General features: G+C 48.2%; 8 protein-coding genes across 8 annotated transcripts; 2 read left to right on the top strand and 6 right to left on the bottom strand.

Moving 5' to 3' along the window:
* Position 1: 1 nt before the first annotated feature.
* N7487_001184 (t-SNARE syntaxin TLG2) lies at positions 2-1,427 on the bottom strand (the record flags this gene model as incomplete). The annotated part of the gene is made up of 4 exons (XM_056868932.1): positions 2-244; positions 302-645; positions 749-1,269; positions 1,405-1,427. 4 exons carry the CDS (start codon positions 1,425-1,427, stop codon positions 2-4), a joined length of 1,131 nt encoding a protein of 376 aa, XP_056733716.1.
* A 1,023-nt stretch (positions 1,428-2,450) lies between these two features.
* On the top strand, positions 2,451-3,325 carry N7487_001183 (calmodulin; the record flags this gene model as incomplete). The annotated part of the gene is made up of 6 exons (XM_056868931.1): positions 2,451-2,453; positions 2,571-2,627; positions 2,704-2,719; positions 2,823-2,948; positions 3,004-3,216; positions 3,291-3,325. The coding sequence occupies 6 exons, from the start codon at positions 2,451-2,453 to the stop codon at positions 3,323-3,325; spliced, it is 450 nt and encodes a 149-aa protein (XP_056733715.1).
* A 358-nt stretch (positions 3,326-3,683) lies between these two features.
* Positions 3,684-4,718, bottom strand: N7487_001182 (uncharacterized protein; the record flags this gene model as incomplete). The annotated part of the gene is made up of 2 exons (XM_056868930.1): positions 3,684-4,653; positions 4,705-4,718. 2 exons carry the CDS (start codon positions 4,716-4,718, stop codon positions 3,684-3,686), a joined length of 984 nt encoding a protein of 327 aa, XP_056733714.1.
* Positions 4,719-4,974: 256 nt separating this feature from the next.
* N7487_001181 (uncharacterized protein) lies at positions 4,975-5,441 on the bottom strand (the record flags this gene model as incomplete). The annotated part of the gene is made up of 2 exons (XM_056868929.1): positions 4,975-5,100; positions 5,226-5,441. The coding sequence occupies 2 exons, from the start codon at positions 5,439-5,441 to the stop codon at positions 4,975-4,977; spliced, it is 342 nt and encodes a 113-aa protein (XP_056733713.1).
* A 490-nt stretch (positions 5,442-5,931) lies between these two features.
* N7487_001180 (uncharacterized protein) lies at positions 5,932-6,296 on the bottom strand (the record flags this gene model as incomplete). Its single annotated transcript, XM_056868928.1, has 2 exons — positions 5,932-6,263; positions 6,284-6,296. 2 exons carry the CDS (start codon positions 6,294-6,296, stop codon positions 5,932-5,934), a joined length of 345 nt encoding a protein of 114 aa, XP_056733712.1.
* A 1-nt stretch (position 6,297) lies between these two features.
* Positions 6,298-6,904, bottom strand: N7487_001179 (uncharacterized protein; the record flags this gene model as incomplete). The annotated part of the gene is made up of 2 exons (XM_056868927.1): positions 6,298-6,404; positions 6,427-6,904. The coding sequence occupies 2 exons, from the start codon at positions 6,902-6,904 to the stop codon at positions 6,298-6,300; spliced, it is 585 nt and encodes a 194-aa protein (XP_056733711.1).
* A 920-nt stretch (positions 6,905-7,824) lies between these two features.
* On the top strand, positions 7,825-9,780 carry N7487_001178 (glycoside hydrolase family 47 protein; the record flags this gene model as incomplete). The annotated part of the gene is made up of 4 exons (XM_056868926.1): positions 7,825-8,525; positions 8,582-9,367; positions 9,427-9,684; positions 9,744-9,780. 4 exons carry the CDS (start codon positions 7,825-7,827, stop codon positions 9,778-9,780), a joined length of 1,782 nt encoding a protein of 593 aa, XP_056733710.1.
* A 216-nt stretch (positions 9,781-9,996) lies between these two features.
* On the bottom strand, positions 9,997-11,777 carry N7487_001177 (uncharacterized protein; the record flags this gene model as incomplete). The annotated part of the gene is made up of 5 exons (XM_056868925.1): positions 9,997-10,819; positions 10,880-11,022; positions 11,092-11,316; positions 11,380-11,484; positions 11,583-11,777. The coding sequence occupies 5 exons, from the start codon at positions 11,775-11,777 to the stop codon at positions 9,997-9,999; spliced, it is 1,491 nt and encodes a 496-aa protein (XP_056733709.1).
* Positions 11,778-12,270: the final 493 nt, after the last annotated feature.

Here is a 12,270-nt window from a genome sequence, read left to right as displayed (position 1 = left end):
GTCATCGGAATATATCCGGATCCATCCACCGATCTCGTGCAAAGCGGTTTGACAACTGATGCCTTCGCCCCCTGTAAGCTAAGACAGAGCGGATATTGTTTGAAGATTCATCCTCTGGAGGTGGCGGAGGCGCTGATTTGCTCCCCTTTGGTTTCACAACCAGTAAAATGATCATTCCCACCACGATCAAAAGGAGTAATAGCATTATCTTGCGCTTGGTGGTTCGTTGTTGATAACTCGTAGCCTATATGAGTCAGTTTCTATTTCCAGCAATATCGAACCAAAAAAAAAGGTAACATACCACTTTCAGCTCCTTATCCGCAGCCTTAACCTCGGTGCCCATTCGCTCGACGTTGTAATCTATACGGTCCAGCATGGTTCCTTGGTCGATAATCATGGTCTGCAGTTCACGGAAAATATCCGAGAGCTCAATAATTCCCTTTGCAATATCGTTGATTTCGCGCTCCCGCTGCGCAATAGCAGCATCATTCTGACCAGTCTGCCGTTGCGAAGTCTGCTGCAACATCGTCTGTGAAAAGGACCTGTCGGCATCTGACTCCATCATTGACGGATCCGTGTATGGGTTCTGCGCCTGCGTAGGCGTGCTATCGAACGGCGTTGCGATACCTTCGAGATCTCGCAATTCTGCACAGAAACAAATCACCATATTAGCATGTTTTAACCAACCAATTCCGTCTATGGAAAGAGAACAAGAACAAGAACGCAAAAAGAAAGCAGGGTCTCATACTCCGCAAATAAGTACTCTGTTTCTTCCTAAACCTAGCACTGGCCTCCTGCACCCGCGCAGCAAGCGAGATCTGAATATTCTTCGCCATAGTCTCTTCCCCACTCGTAACACCACCATGCGCCTTCGACTCGCTGACCATAGTCTCTATGCGCATGATAGCGCGCTGACAATTATGAAAGGAGCGCGTGATATCCTGCGTTAAGCGCTCAATAATGCTCTCGTCCTGTTTGCGCAGGTCCTCGTCACCGAAGCCAGGGAGCAGGTGTTTCTGGTGTAACTTGTCGAGCTGGGCGGAACTCTGGGCGATCTCGGATAACCGTTCGGAGACCTCTTCCTGCACGTCGACCCAGCGCGGCGGGAGGAGGTCCATCTCGATGACCATGTCGCCATCTTCGTCTGGTTCGGGTATTAGGCGCCTGTTTTCCTCCGGGTGCGAGGGTGTGTCGGGGAAGCCATTTGTTGGTGTGAATTGTGGCTTTTTGGCTGGGTGGTGGATTAGGGATTGGCGGTAGGAGAGGTAGCTGGGTTTGGAGGAGGAGTGTTAGTTATTGCTATGCTTTATAGATTGGGTTTTATGGGTAGTGTTTCTTCTTTTGGCTCGTTCCGGCGCTGACGGATTGCGCCTAGGGTAGGGTTGGGTATATGGGGTTGCATACAGGTTGGTTCGATCCCGCCACATTGTGAGGGCGTTGAGAGGATCGGGTGGTGTGGATGGTTTATTAGTTTGGTGGGGGTATAAGAATCATGATCAGGTGGAAAGTGTCAGGCTGGGATTGAATGGTGGCTCAAGAGTCTCGATGTAGCCGGAAGTGAACGATAGGAGCTCTCCACATGTCGGAAGGGGTCACGTATGCCCGGTATTCATCATGTAATCCGTGGTTTTGCCCACGTGGAGTGGGGTAATTTTCGTATCGCTGGGTAACCTGTGAAGACGATTTGTTCTACAACATATATATATATTCTCGATATATTCTCGACTATGATGATAATGATGTCTCTCGTGATATCGTCCCAAATGCTGCAAATATCGTACTATGGGTCGCGTGCTCAATTGAAAGTGGCATCCGCACCCCGGATTCTTGGGCAACATGGCCAGAATAGGGCATATGATATTCTCAAAGACAATGCAAATTCGAAGGCTAATAGACTGAGGAAGAGCTGCCTTCTATTAATGCAGACTATTATAGCATGTCTTGTAGCCTGCTTGGTTCTATAGATCTACAAATCTAGGGCCCCGCAGTCTACTACAAAGTACTAACGATAAAAGAAATCCAAAACAAAAGCCAAGACCTTCCTAATGCAATTAGGCTCCATGTGTATTCGGCAGATATTATCATTGCTCGCTCAACAGAGGGGCGGGATCAAGCTTTTCTCCAGCGTTACATCAATATCATACGAGAAGGATATATAAAAATATAGATATATAGTTTCAAACCTTTGAAAAGAGATGTAGATATAATTAATATATAAATTACTTGAATAAAATCAAAACAAACCAGGTACAAAGGACAAAAAGTACACATGTCAAAATGGTGGCAACGTTCAGCTCCAGGATGGTCCCCACCGCCCTGAGATGAAACGACGCTGACTGGGCATCCTCAGGCACGCTATTTTGGTAACTCTCGTAAGGCTGTTCCCCTTAACCCTCTTTTTCAACTTCTTCATTTGACCCCTCCTTTGTATTTTCCCATCTACATTCATCATGGTATGTCCCTGACCCCATAACTTATCTCAACTTGTGTGTTGCGTTGTCGAAAATCAAACCCCCACAATGCGGGGCAACACTGTTCCTTTGAACCTCACTGACCATCGCACCCTCTAGGCTGACTCCCTCACCGAAGAGCAAGTGTCTGAGTACAAGGAGGCATTCTCCCTGTTTGTGAGTGATTCCACCTATAAATCGAAGACGTGAAGGTCGAAAATGCTGACCGGAAGTTTGTTTTGTTGCGGAATAGGACAAGGATGGCGATGGTACGTGATGGTCGCCCCCCGACAGCTCAGTCGAGCCCACGACAGTGTCCTCTGCGATCGAATTTCAAGAGAAACGTATTCTAACATACAATTCTCCCAATAGGACAAATCACCACCAAGGAGCTTGGCACCGTCATGCGCTCGCTGGGCCAGAACCCCTCCGAGTCTGAGTTGCAGGATATGATCAACGAGGTTGACGCCGACAACAACGGCACCATTGACTTCCCTGGTACTTAACCATAACCCACTGATATAAACGAGAGACGGCTATTGACGTGCGATAGAATTCCTCACCATGATGGCTCGTAAGATGAAGGACACCGATTCCGAGGAGGAGATCCGCGAGGCATTCAAGGTTTTCGATCGCGATAACAACGGTTTCATTTCCGCCGCCGAGCTGCGCCACGTCATGACTTCCATCGGTGAGAAGCTGACCGACGACGAGGTTGACGAGATGATCCGCGAGGCTGATCAGGATGGTGATGGCCGGATCGACTGTATGTTTTGGAAACAATCTTGCAGCCTACGGGCACTTGTCTGCCCAAATGCTAACCTCTCCATCTCCATACAGACAACGAATTCGTTCAGCTCATGATGCAAAAATAAACGACGCACTCCCACCATTGCGCCTTTTTCCATGTTAGCTGACGTCGCGGTTTTTTAACGAGAATGTTTCTCTTCCATTTCAATTTTCCAATACCGATTTCCTGTAGTCTATTCTCATTAGGCTCTACATCTTGGATGATTTACGATCAAGCGTGTGCTTTGAAATGCAGACGGAATGAACTGGGCGGTACTTTGGGTCAAGTGTTCATAATATAGGAATGATGGCTCTCTCCCTATAACCCTGACGGTGCTGGGCTTGTCTCAACATCGCCACCTTGTTCCAACCTGCCATGTCCACACAACAACGTAGTAAATGTATAAGAAGTAATCATAACCCAACCCCCATTTGAACATCCCGCTATCGATTAAACCTCAAAACCTCCATAAACTGCCTCGCAACATCCGCTCCAGACCACGGATCAGGATCTTCATCAGAACGTTCACCAACCACAGAGCCAGGCCCATCAACCCTAGCATCAACCCCAGACCCAGCCTTCTTCCACCTCCTCAACCGATCCTTAACCTCCGTCCCAACATTCGGAATAAGAATCGCCTCCCGAGCCTCAACACCCAACCTCCCCCAAAACTCGCGAATCAGCGACGCAGTTGCTGCATACTCAGCATCGATATCGGATTCCTCAATCGCAGCACTCGCGAGGTCGATACCCGCAGCTTCAACATCCACATCACCATCACCCCCAGCACCAACACCAGCACTAAACGACACATCCTCCCGATCCACAGGAATAGCCTCCACAACCGACGGACCACGCCACTCAATCTCAACAACCGTACCACGCACCCGCGCCGTCGGGAACGTCTGCCGCACGTCACCAAGACGCACACGGAAGTCACCAACTTCATAGACGATCCCGTTCGGGACAGCGAGCGTGAGCCGGTGGCTCCAGATGGGTTGGCAAGCGTAGGTGAAATGCTGGAAGAGGGTTCCGTATGAGGAAGGTGGGATAGTAGTCATGACCATTGACGGGGAGGGGGAGTGATCTGGTGCGATGGCATTTACGGGACCAGGGGCACCTTGGTTGTGATTTTGGTTTGGCGCTGGAGCGAGCTTCTCTGGCTCCGAGGTGTAGATGAAGCCGTGGGTTGGGTAGTGGGTTAATGAGAGGAATTGCATGTAGCGTGGATTTGGGGGCTTTTTGTTTGAGTTTGAGGAGGGTAGTAAGCCTGGAGTGTCGCGGAGGAGCTTTTGTTCCAGGCCCCAGCGGCCGATTGGGGTTAGTTCTTCATTTGGGAAGGCGGCGCGGAGGCGCTCTGTTATTACTTGGAGGGCTGTTGCGGCGTTTGGGTTTGAGGGGATGAAGTAAACGCTTTGTTGGGTTAGTGTGAGGGATTTTGTTGGAGTGGAAGAGGTGATTTACCCTGTGATAGGCATTTTTTATGTTTGTTTTCTTATATTCTGGATAGGCGTAGAGGGAGAAATGGAACAGATGGTTGAGCTGAGGGACATCAATTGGGGGATTGATGAGTTGAGAAGATGGAGGCGATGAGTCCCCAGGTGATCTTCAGTCCTGCTGGAGTATTGATTCAAGGAAGATGTAGCATGTAGTGACCATGCAACATAGATATAGAGATCGATCAATAAGAGTGATGATCAAGTCCAGTGCCAGAGAGTGACAAAAGAGGATTCCTCAACAGGATGGGAGCTTTGCAATCTGTATGGTTTGATTAGCATAAGCACTGAAGATGAGAAGAATCTGGTACCTTTGGAGAATTTCTATGTATACGAGGTTGTTCTGGAGAATCAAGTGGTCGGCCTCCACATGAAAGCCTGGGGATGATATTAACATTGAAGTGCAAACAGAACAAACATCCAATATCAACGTCTTAACTTCAGAGTCGACAATGGGATATTTATCTATGATGATATAGTAGATTACACTCTCTCTGCGATAAAGTCCTCTTGCATTATATTAATTGATTTAATATAAGAAGTATAGTTCTCGACCATTAAAGGAATTGTAGAGTTAATCACGGCAGACACCGAAATCGCACACCACGAGGTAGAATGTATGAAATCGATTGTCAATTTTTTGCTTTTCGGTCGATTCTCGAAGACTTGTTGAAAGGTCCATGCCGTCTTCATTTCCGTCTTCATCTTTATCCTCGCCTTCCTTTTCTATAGCCTACCCCACCTCGCTCTCTAATTTCTTAGCAACTTTGATATTAGGTTCGGAGATAGCAAGTGCAGCTGTCTTTAGCCTTCCTACTCTATCTTACTCAATATCATTATAGTATGACGGGGGCCTCCGGGTTCAGTCTGCCCATAGGAGAGCGGCCCCTTAAGAGGTACCCTATTGCATAGCCCGCTGCTGCATTTCTTTAGCTTGTTGAGACAAGAAAGCCACTAATTCTTCCTTGTTTTTTTGTCTATAGTGGCCTTCCTTTCGATCAGCTCCTTTACCCTATCAGTTTTCCAAAACGTATTCACCGCTATTTGAAACCCCTAGAACAGCTTCAATAGCAGCGACTGCAGCATCCAATGATATCGCTGATATTCCTATTAAACGTTTTATTGGGGAATTTGAGTCAGCTCAAGCTTTGACTTGGACAAATCCAGCAGAGTATTCTTCGACAAATTTCTGATTTCAACGCTGGCCTAGAGCTCTGGCCGGAGAAAAGTCCTTGGTTGAGTTTACTGGGTGGTCACCGATAAGCCTTAAATCTGCCGCTCCTAAAGAAATGTCGTGCTCACCGACCCGTGGCGCTCGGTACATGAGAGTGATGAAATCGAGGATCAAAGGGGCACCTGTCACCACCCCGTTCTGTAACGACGCTCTCTGGGTACATTGAAGGACTCTTGTCGGACGACTTCGCGTTGAATGGATAGTGGACTGGTTGACAACCTCAGTCCAAACCTCAAAATCGACGCGGTACGGATTTTCGGTTGTGACGTCGATCAATACGACAAGTTTAGTTTCTTGGTTTGTATTGGCATACCACCAACGGGCATCCTAGCGGAGTTGGTCCAAACTTTCAGAAGCCCCAATCTCAAGAACGAGGGAGGGATACTCGTCGGCGGCCGAATCGACACGGGCGTCATACGGACCGAATGCCCAATCTGGCTCCTGGCTAGATATAACTCCAAGGGCTTCGTTCCGCGCCTTGATTGGTAAAATCTCCGTTTTGTAAGGACAAGCCTGTAGAATTTAGATAACTAAGACCGATAGTGCGAAAATTGCAGATTATACGTTCGTATTGCCGTCCCGGCATAACTTTTAACAATATAGAGGACTCGGTGTGCGCCACTATTACACGAACACCTGAGAAGAGTTCAAGGTCTGTTTCGATCTGGGTCAAGAGATGTTGCGGAATTTTGGGAATCCAGATATATTGCGATGGTCTAGGGGTATGCGCGTCGAGGGTGTGCCGATCGAACTCAGCTTTCAACTCTTTAATCATGTTGCCGATATCCTCTAGGGAGCGCGGGTGAAGTATTCTTGCGCCCGGGGGCACGATAAGATCGTGCGACTCTCCCAGAAATGGCGGGCAAGATGATTGTGAACAAACCTGGGTGGGAATTGAGGTTCGTGCCCCTTCCATATCCTGTGGTCTATCCATTACCGAGTTGATGTATCGGCTAACCTGCCGAATCTTGGGTTGTGTTGGATGTGTTTAGAAGATAGTCAGATCTTCAAACTTAGAAGTCAACCTGTGTAGTAATAAACACGTAGCTTTGAACCCTGAATGGATCACGTGATTCACAGACTCCACCCATGGGCCTGGGCAGGGCTGAATTTAATCCACAGGAAACAAGGTAGAGTGACCTTCGGAGTATGTAGGTATGGCTTCCCGATACTCCCCAGATACCTTTGACTACATATTGTAGTCATGTTATCATGGTACGTATGCATATTAAAGCACAGAGTTTCATATTTTCATGTCCTATTGTGTGATCTTCCAGTCTAAAATCGACAAGATCAACCCTTACTCCATCAGAGACTCAGGGGCCGCAGTGGGGTTGGTGGCGCCCTCAGGCTGAGCACAGCCTGGAGAGACAGAAGAAGACCCTCTTGGCACTTTTATCGCAAGTCTAGACTTGACCATTAATACTCTAATAATAACACAGCTTGGACCCTGCAGTCTTGCCTTCTTGCGTGGCCAGGTGTGAAGGGGTTCACATTCTCAAATTTGCACCAATCATCATCCCCCTGCGATATCACAGTATCATGCCTCGCACTAAATTCCGAAAGCCACCAGGGACGATCAATGGAGCCCCAAACAACTCGGCCGCGTCTGATTCACTTTCACAGAGACCTCTCACAATCAATGACGTGCCACATTGTGTAAAAATGTGTCCATTTCCTCCTTTGTTGCAGCTCCCAGGGATCTTATTCTCTCTGAGACATCAATGTCGGCTTTTGTTACTGGTCCCTACACTTGACTTTGTACACCATTCCACTCCTTCTCTGGGCTTCCTATGACCGCTCTTTTGTTATTTCTTTTGTTTTCTTGCAACAACCCCACTCTATTCATTCGTTATGTATAACAGGCGCAAAAATCGACCTTTCTCAATCGCATTATTTCTGATTGTCGCGACATATGTTTTCTTCTTCTGGCTCCCTAGTACAAAAACATACCGAGGTCGCCTAGCAAAGCCAATTTCCAGAAAAGCCGGGACCATTCGACATGATGCTATTCGTCTAGATCAAATCACCGAGCGATTTCCCGTTACAGAATATATCCCATTGCCAACAAGTTCAGCAAAAATCCCCCGCATCCAGCATACCTTCCCCGAAGAAACCCGCAGAGAGCGCAAGGCCAGACTCAAGAAACGGGATGCTGTGAAGGAGGCGTTTCTTCATTCATGGAATGGATATAAGGACTATGCTTGGATGCGAGATGAGGTGAAACCCCGCACTGGAGGGTACCAGGACACCTTCAATGGCTGGGGTGCTACGCTCGTTGATTCGCTAGATGCGCTTGTGATTATGGGACTGGACGACGAACTGCAGCTAGCTCTAGAGGCTCTAGAGGAAATCGACTTTACAACAACCAAGAGCAGACAGGTGCCTGTCTTTGAAATTATCATTCGCTATATGGGTGGATTCATTGCTGCTCATGACCTGACCGAGGGCAAACATCCTATCCTGCTGAGAAAGGCCGTCGAACTGGGCGAGATGATATTCAATGCGTTCGACACGCATAATCGCATGCCTCAAGTACGCTGGGAGTGGACTAGGTATGCTAAAAATATACACAAATATGCAACGAGGATTTGAGACTGATAATTCCTAGGTCTGCCCAAGGAAAAGAAATAACACCATCCTCACGCACAAGCTTAGCAGAAATGGGATCCTTGACAATGGAGTTCACTCGTTTAACCCAATTGACCGGTGATCCTAAATATTACGACGCCGTGCAGCGAATTATGAACGAGCTCGAAATCGGACAAGACAAGACACGGATGCCTGGCATGTGGCCGACATGGATTGACACTGACCGAATGACATTCGACGATTCCGAATTTACCATCGGCGGATGTGCCGATTCCGCCTACGAGTACTTACCCAAAGAACACATTCTCCTGGGTGCACAGACGGACAAATATCACAGGATGTACGAAAAGGCCATTGAAACATTCAACGAGAATCTGCTGTTCAGAGGAATGACCCAGGATGAGGACCAACACATTCTCTTCACGGCCAACGTTGTTGCAATGCGAAGTGGTGCGAAGACCTTCCATTACGCGCCTGACCACCTCAAGTGCTTCATGGGTGGCACCGTGGCTATTGGTGCCAAAATTTTCAATCGGCCAGAGGATATGTATGTTGCCCGGGGACTTACCGACGGTTGTGTCTGGGCATATGATGTCATGCCTACAGGGATTATGCCGGAGGTGTTCCAGGTCAGTCCCTGCAAGCACATTGATGAATGTCCGTGGGATGAAGAGCAGTGGATGTCAGATGTCATATCACAATCTATTGATACCGAGGAGGACCGCGAGAAAGCGGAGGACAATATTGAGGCCCAGCGTCTACCTCCGGGCGTGACTAATGTTCAAGACGCATCGTACAAGCTCAGGTACTAGTTTTATCCTATTCCTCCTGGTGCAGCTCACTAACATACTACCACCGGCCCAGACCTGAAGCTCTCGAGTCCCTATTCGTCATGTACCGGATTACTGGAGATAAGACTCTTCAGGACTCCGCGTGGCGCATGTTTAAGAACATTGATAAGGCTACCCGGACTAAGTTTGGCCATTCGTCTATCAACGATGTGCGTCATTCGAAACCAAAACACGAGGACAAAATGGAGAGCTTTTGGCTTGCCGAGACTTTGAAGTACCTCTATCTCATCTTTTCTGAGCCAGATCATATCAGTCTGGACGATTACGTGCTGTATGTTTGTTCCCAGCTATGTCTATCTTGTCTTTATGAGCTAATGATTTTCTTTTCAGGAGCACTGAAGCCCATCCTTTCAAGCGACCAAATTGAAGTGTTCTAATATTTAGATTTTGTGCACAGCTTTTATCATCAGCAATGTCTTGACTTGATTTCACAAGACCGGCGTTACGGGCATTCAGGCCTTCAATATCATATGCAGCATCTACTTCCTCAGCTACCAGAGCGAAAGGATATCCCAACCCTCGATTTATTTATCCATAATATCCCTCGTCCACACATACTATAAAAAGATAATATAAGATAAAATTATACATAAGCAGAAACATCAACAGAATTACTCTTCAAATCCTCCCGCCTCCTCAGCTCCGCCTCATCCTCGTATTGAATCGAGTACCGAATCTCCTTATGAATAACCATCTTATCCGCTCCCTCATCATCCCCTCCATCAGTCGCACCACTCTCATGCCGAGTATGTGGCCTTGGCATAAGCTCAATCAAATCCGACTCCACTGTAAACGGCCCCCCAGACCCAGTTCTCACACCATTCTTCCCTTTTTCCGGTACCTGAAAGCTCAGCTTCTTGCGCGGTGCGCTGAGCGGGAACATCGACCGGCGCATTGGTGCACGCACCGTATCCGATCTTCCACTATCCCCATTCCTTTGATTATTTCCAAGCGCTCCGTGTGCACGGGGACTGGCATCAAGACACAACGGTGCATCCCGACCCAGGCCATGATTATCTGGCTGTCCAGAGGTAGAACCACTAACAACCGGAGGAATTATCAGCGACCGTGACCCCGTACCGGCTCTTTTCCTCCGTGAGCGAGAATTCGATATAGATCTCGAAGCGGTATTCGAATTTGAGCCTGAGCCAGACCCGGTCTTTGAGCTTTCTTTCGTGCCGTTTGATCTCGACGCACTACTTTCCAGTGTCGAGTCGCCCGCCGTACCGTAGTTTGTGCTGACGGCTGCCATAAACGGTCGGAGACAGAATACACTGCATGCGACTAGGGCGTAGTGGAGCTCGACTTGCATCCAGATTGTTGGTTCGACAGCGGCGAGGGTAGTGTCTTTGCTGTTTAGGGCGGTGCGGAGGGTTGAGATATGGATTATGGAGAGAATTATAAGGCTGGGGTTAGGCGGTTAGTCTTGAATTTGGAATTGGGGATTGGGGATGCGGAGCACTCACGGAAAGCGGAATATAAACGCGAAGCCGACGGCTAGCTTGCGGCGAACGGACATGAAGAGGCCTTTTAGGAGGATCACAGCTAGTAGGAAAAGGAGTATTTCGGTTATAACGTCGACTGCAGCGATGAATTGCCATCGCATGTACTATTCTTGCGACATTAGAGACAGCTTTCGGAAGTTGGTGAGGGGTATATCACTGGTGATTTTACATACCAAGTCGTTGCATTGGCCACCGTCACTCCGCCAAGGTGTGTTTAGCTCACAGTTGACTAGAACAATTAATATAGCCGGGATTACCCAGGCAGTGCACAGAGCTAGTGTCGCCCAGGATGCGCGATTATGTGGTTTCTGCGGCGTGAGGCGAAGGTAGATAGCCACGACGCAGCATTTGGAGAGGTAGATGATCATCAGCGCGATGATATCGCTTGTTGCAATTAACTTAGGTAGCTGCTTAGTTTTGATTCACGAAATAAAGCAATAGAATATGAAATGACAACTTACAGCTTGAATTTGATCAAGCCGACCATCCTTCAATAACGATATAGAAGTCCCGAATCCGCGCGAGCACGCATAAAAGATGAGACTTGATTGCACCACAGCGATAGCCTGTACAGAAATTAAAGTACTTGTCAGCAGTGTACTCAAATAGCCCATCCAACTCAAACCTGGCCCGACTCAATTCGATTCTTCAAGCCCTAACTCACTGTGGCACCTAACAAAACCCAATCATCGCGTGCAAACGGCGGAATCAACATGAGCCGCACATATAGCCGAATCAAAAAGCACACCAAGGAGACGACCAGGCCCAGCGCAGCAGTGATAATTAGCCATGCGCCATGGTGCAAGTCATCGACGACCTCGAAGGGTGGCGACTGGCCTGGTGGCACATACGGGCCCATGGCAAGGGGGAAGGAGCAGAAGCCACCTCAAATAACGGAGTCTAGGCAAGTGCTCTTCTCGTGGTTGTCATGTGGAGGGATGGATAACTACTCCGTATACTGTGGTGTTATGTGGAATGTATATATGAGTTGCGCTGATCAACACAGACACAGGAGCGGCTGTGAAAGGCTGTCAGATCCGGGAGCCATGTGGAATAGGTGACGGGACGGAAATGAATATGGAGGAAGGGGGTTGATTTGAGACCACGACGCTTGTATGAAGGCCGAAACAGGAGATGTACAGGCGTCAAGGCCCGGCGATAACGGTTGAGCTACGTGGTTTCCGTTTCTCCTACGGTGCGCTTGGGATTATGATTGTTTCTGGCTTGGGAGGTCATATGCCGATACCCGACAGAAACATGGACTATCGAGTTCAGGCATGTACATAAGTCTGGCTGGAGGGATTTGCTCGATATGGCGGATGCTGAAGGGGGGAAGTTCGAATGTGAATGGC

The sequence above is a fragment of the Penicillium crustosum genome (assembly GCF_028827405.1).
Source record: "Penicillium crustosum strain IBT 35664 chromosome Unknown utg000001l_segment0_segment0, whole genome shotgun sequence".
Lineage (NCBI taxonomy): Eukaryota > Fungi > Ascomycota > Eurotiomycetes > Eurotiales > Aspergillaceae > Penicillium > Penicillium crustosum.
This window is presented reverse-complemented; position numbering and strand designations above follow the sequence as displayed.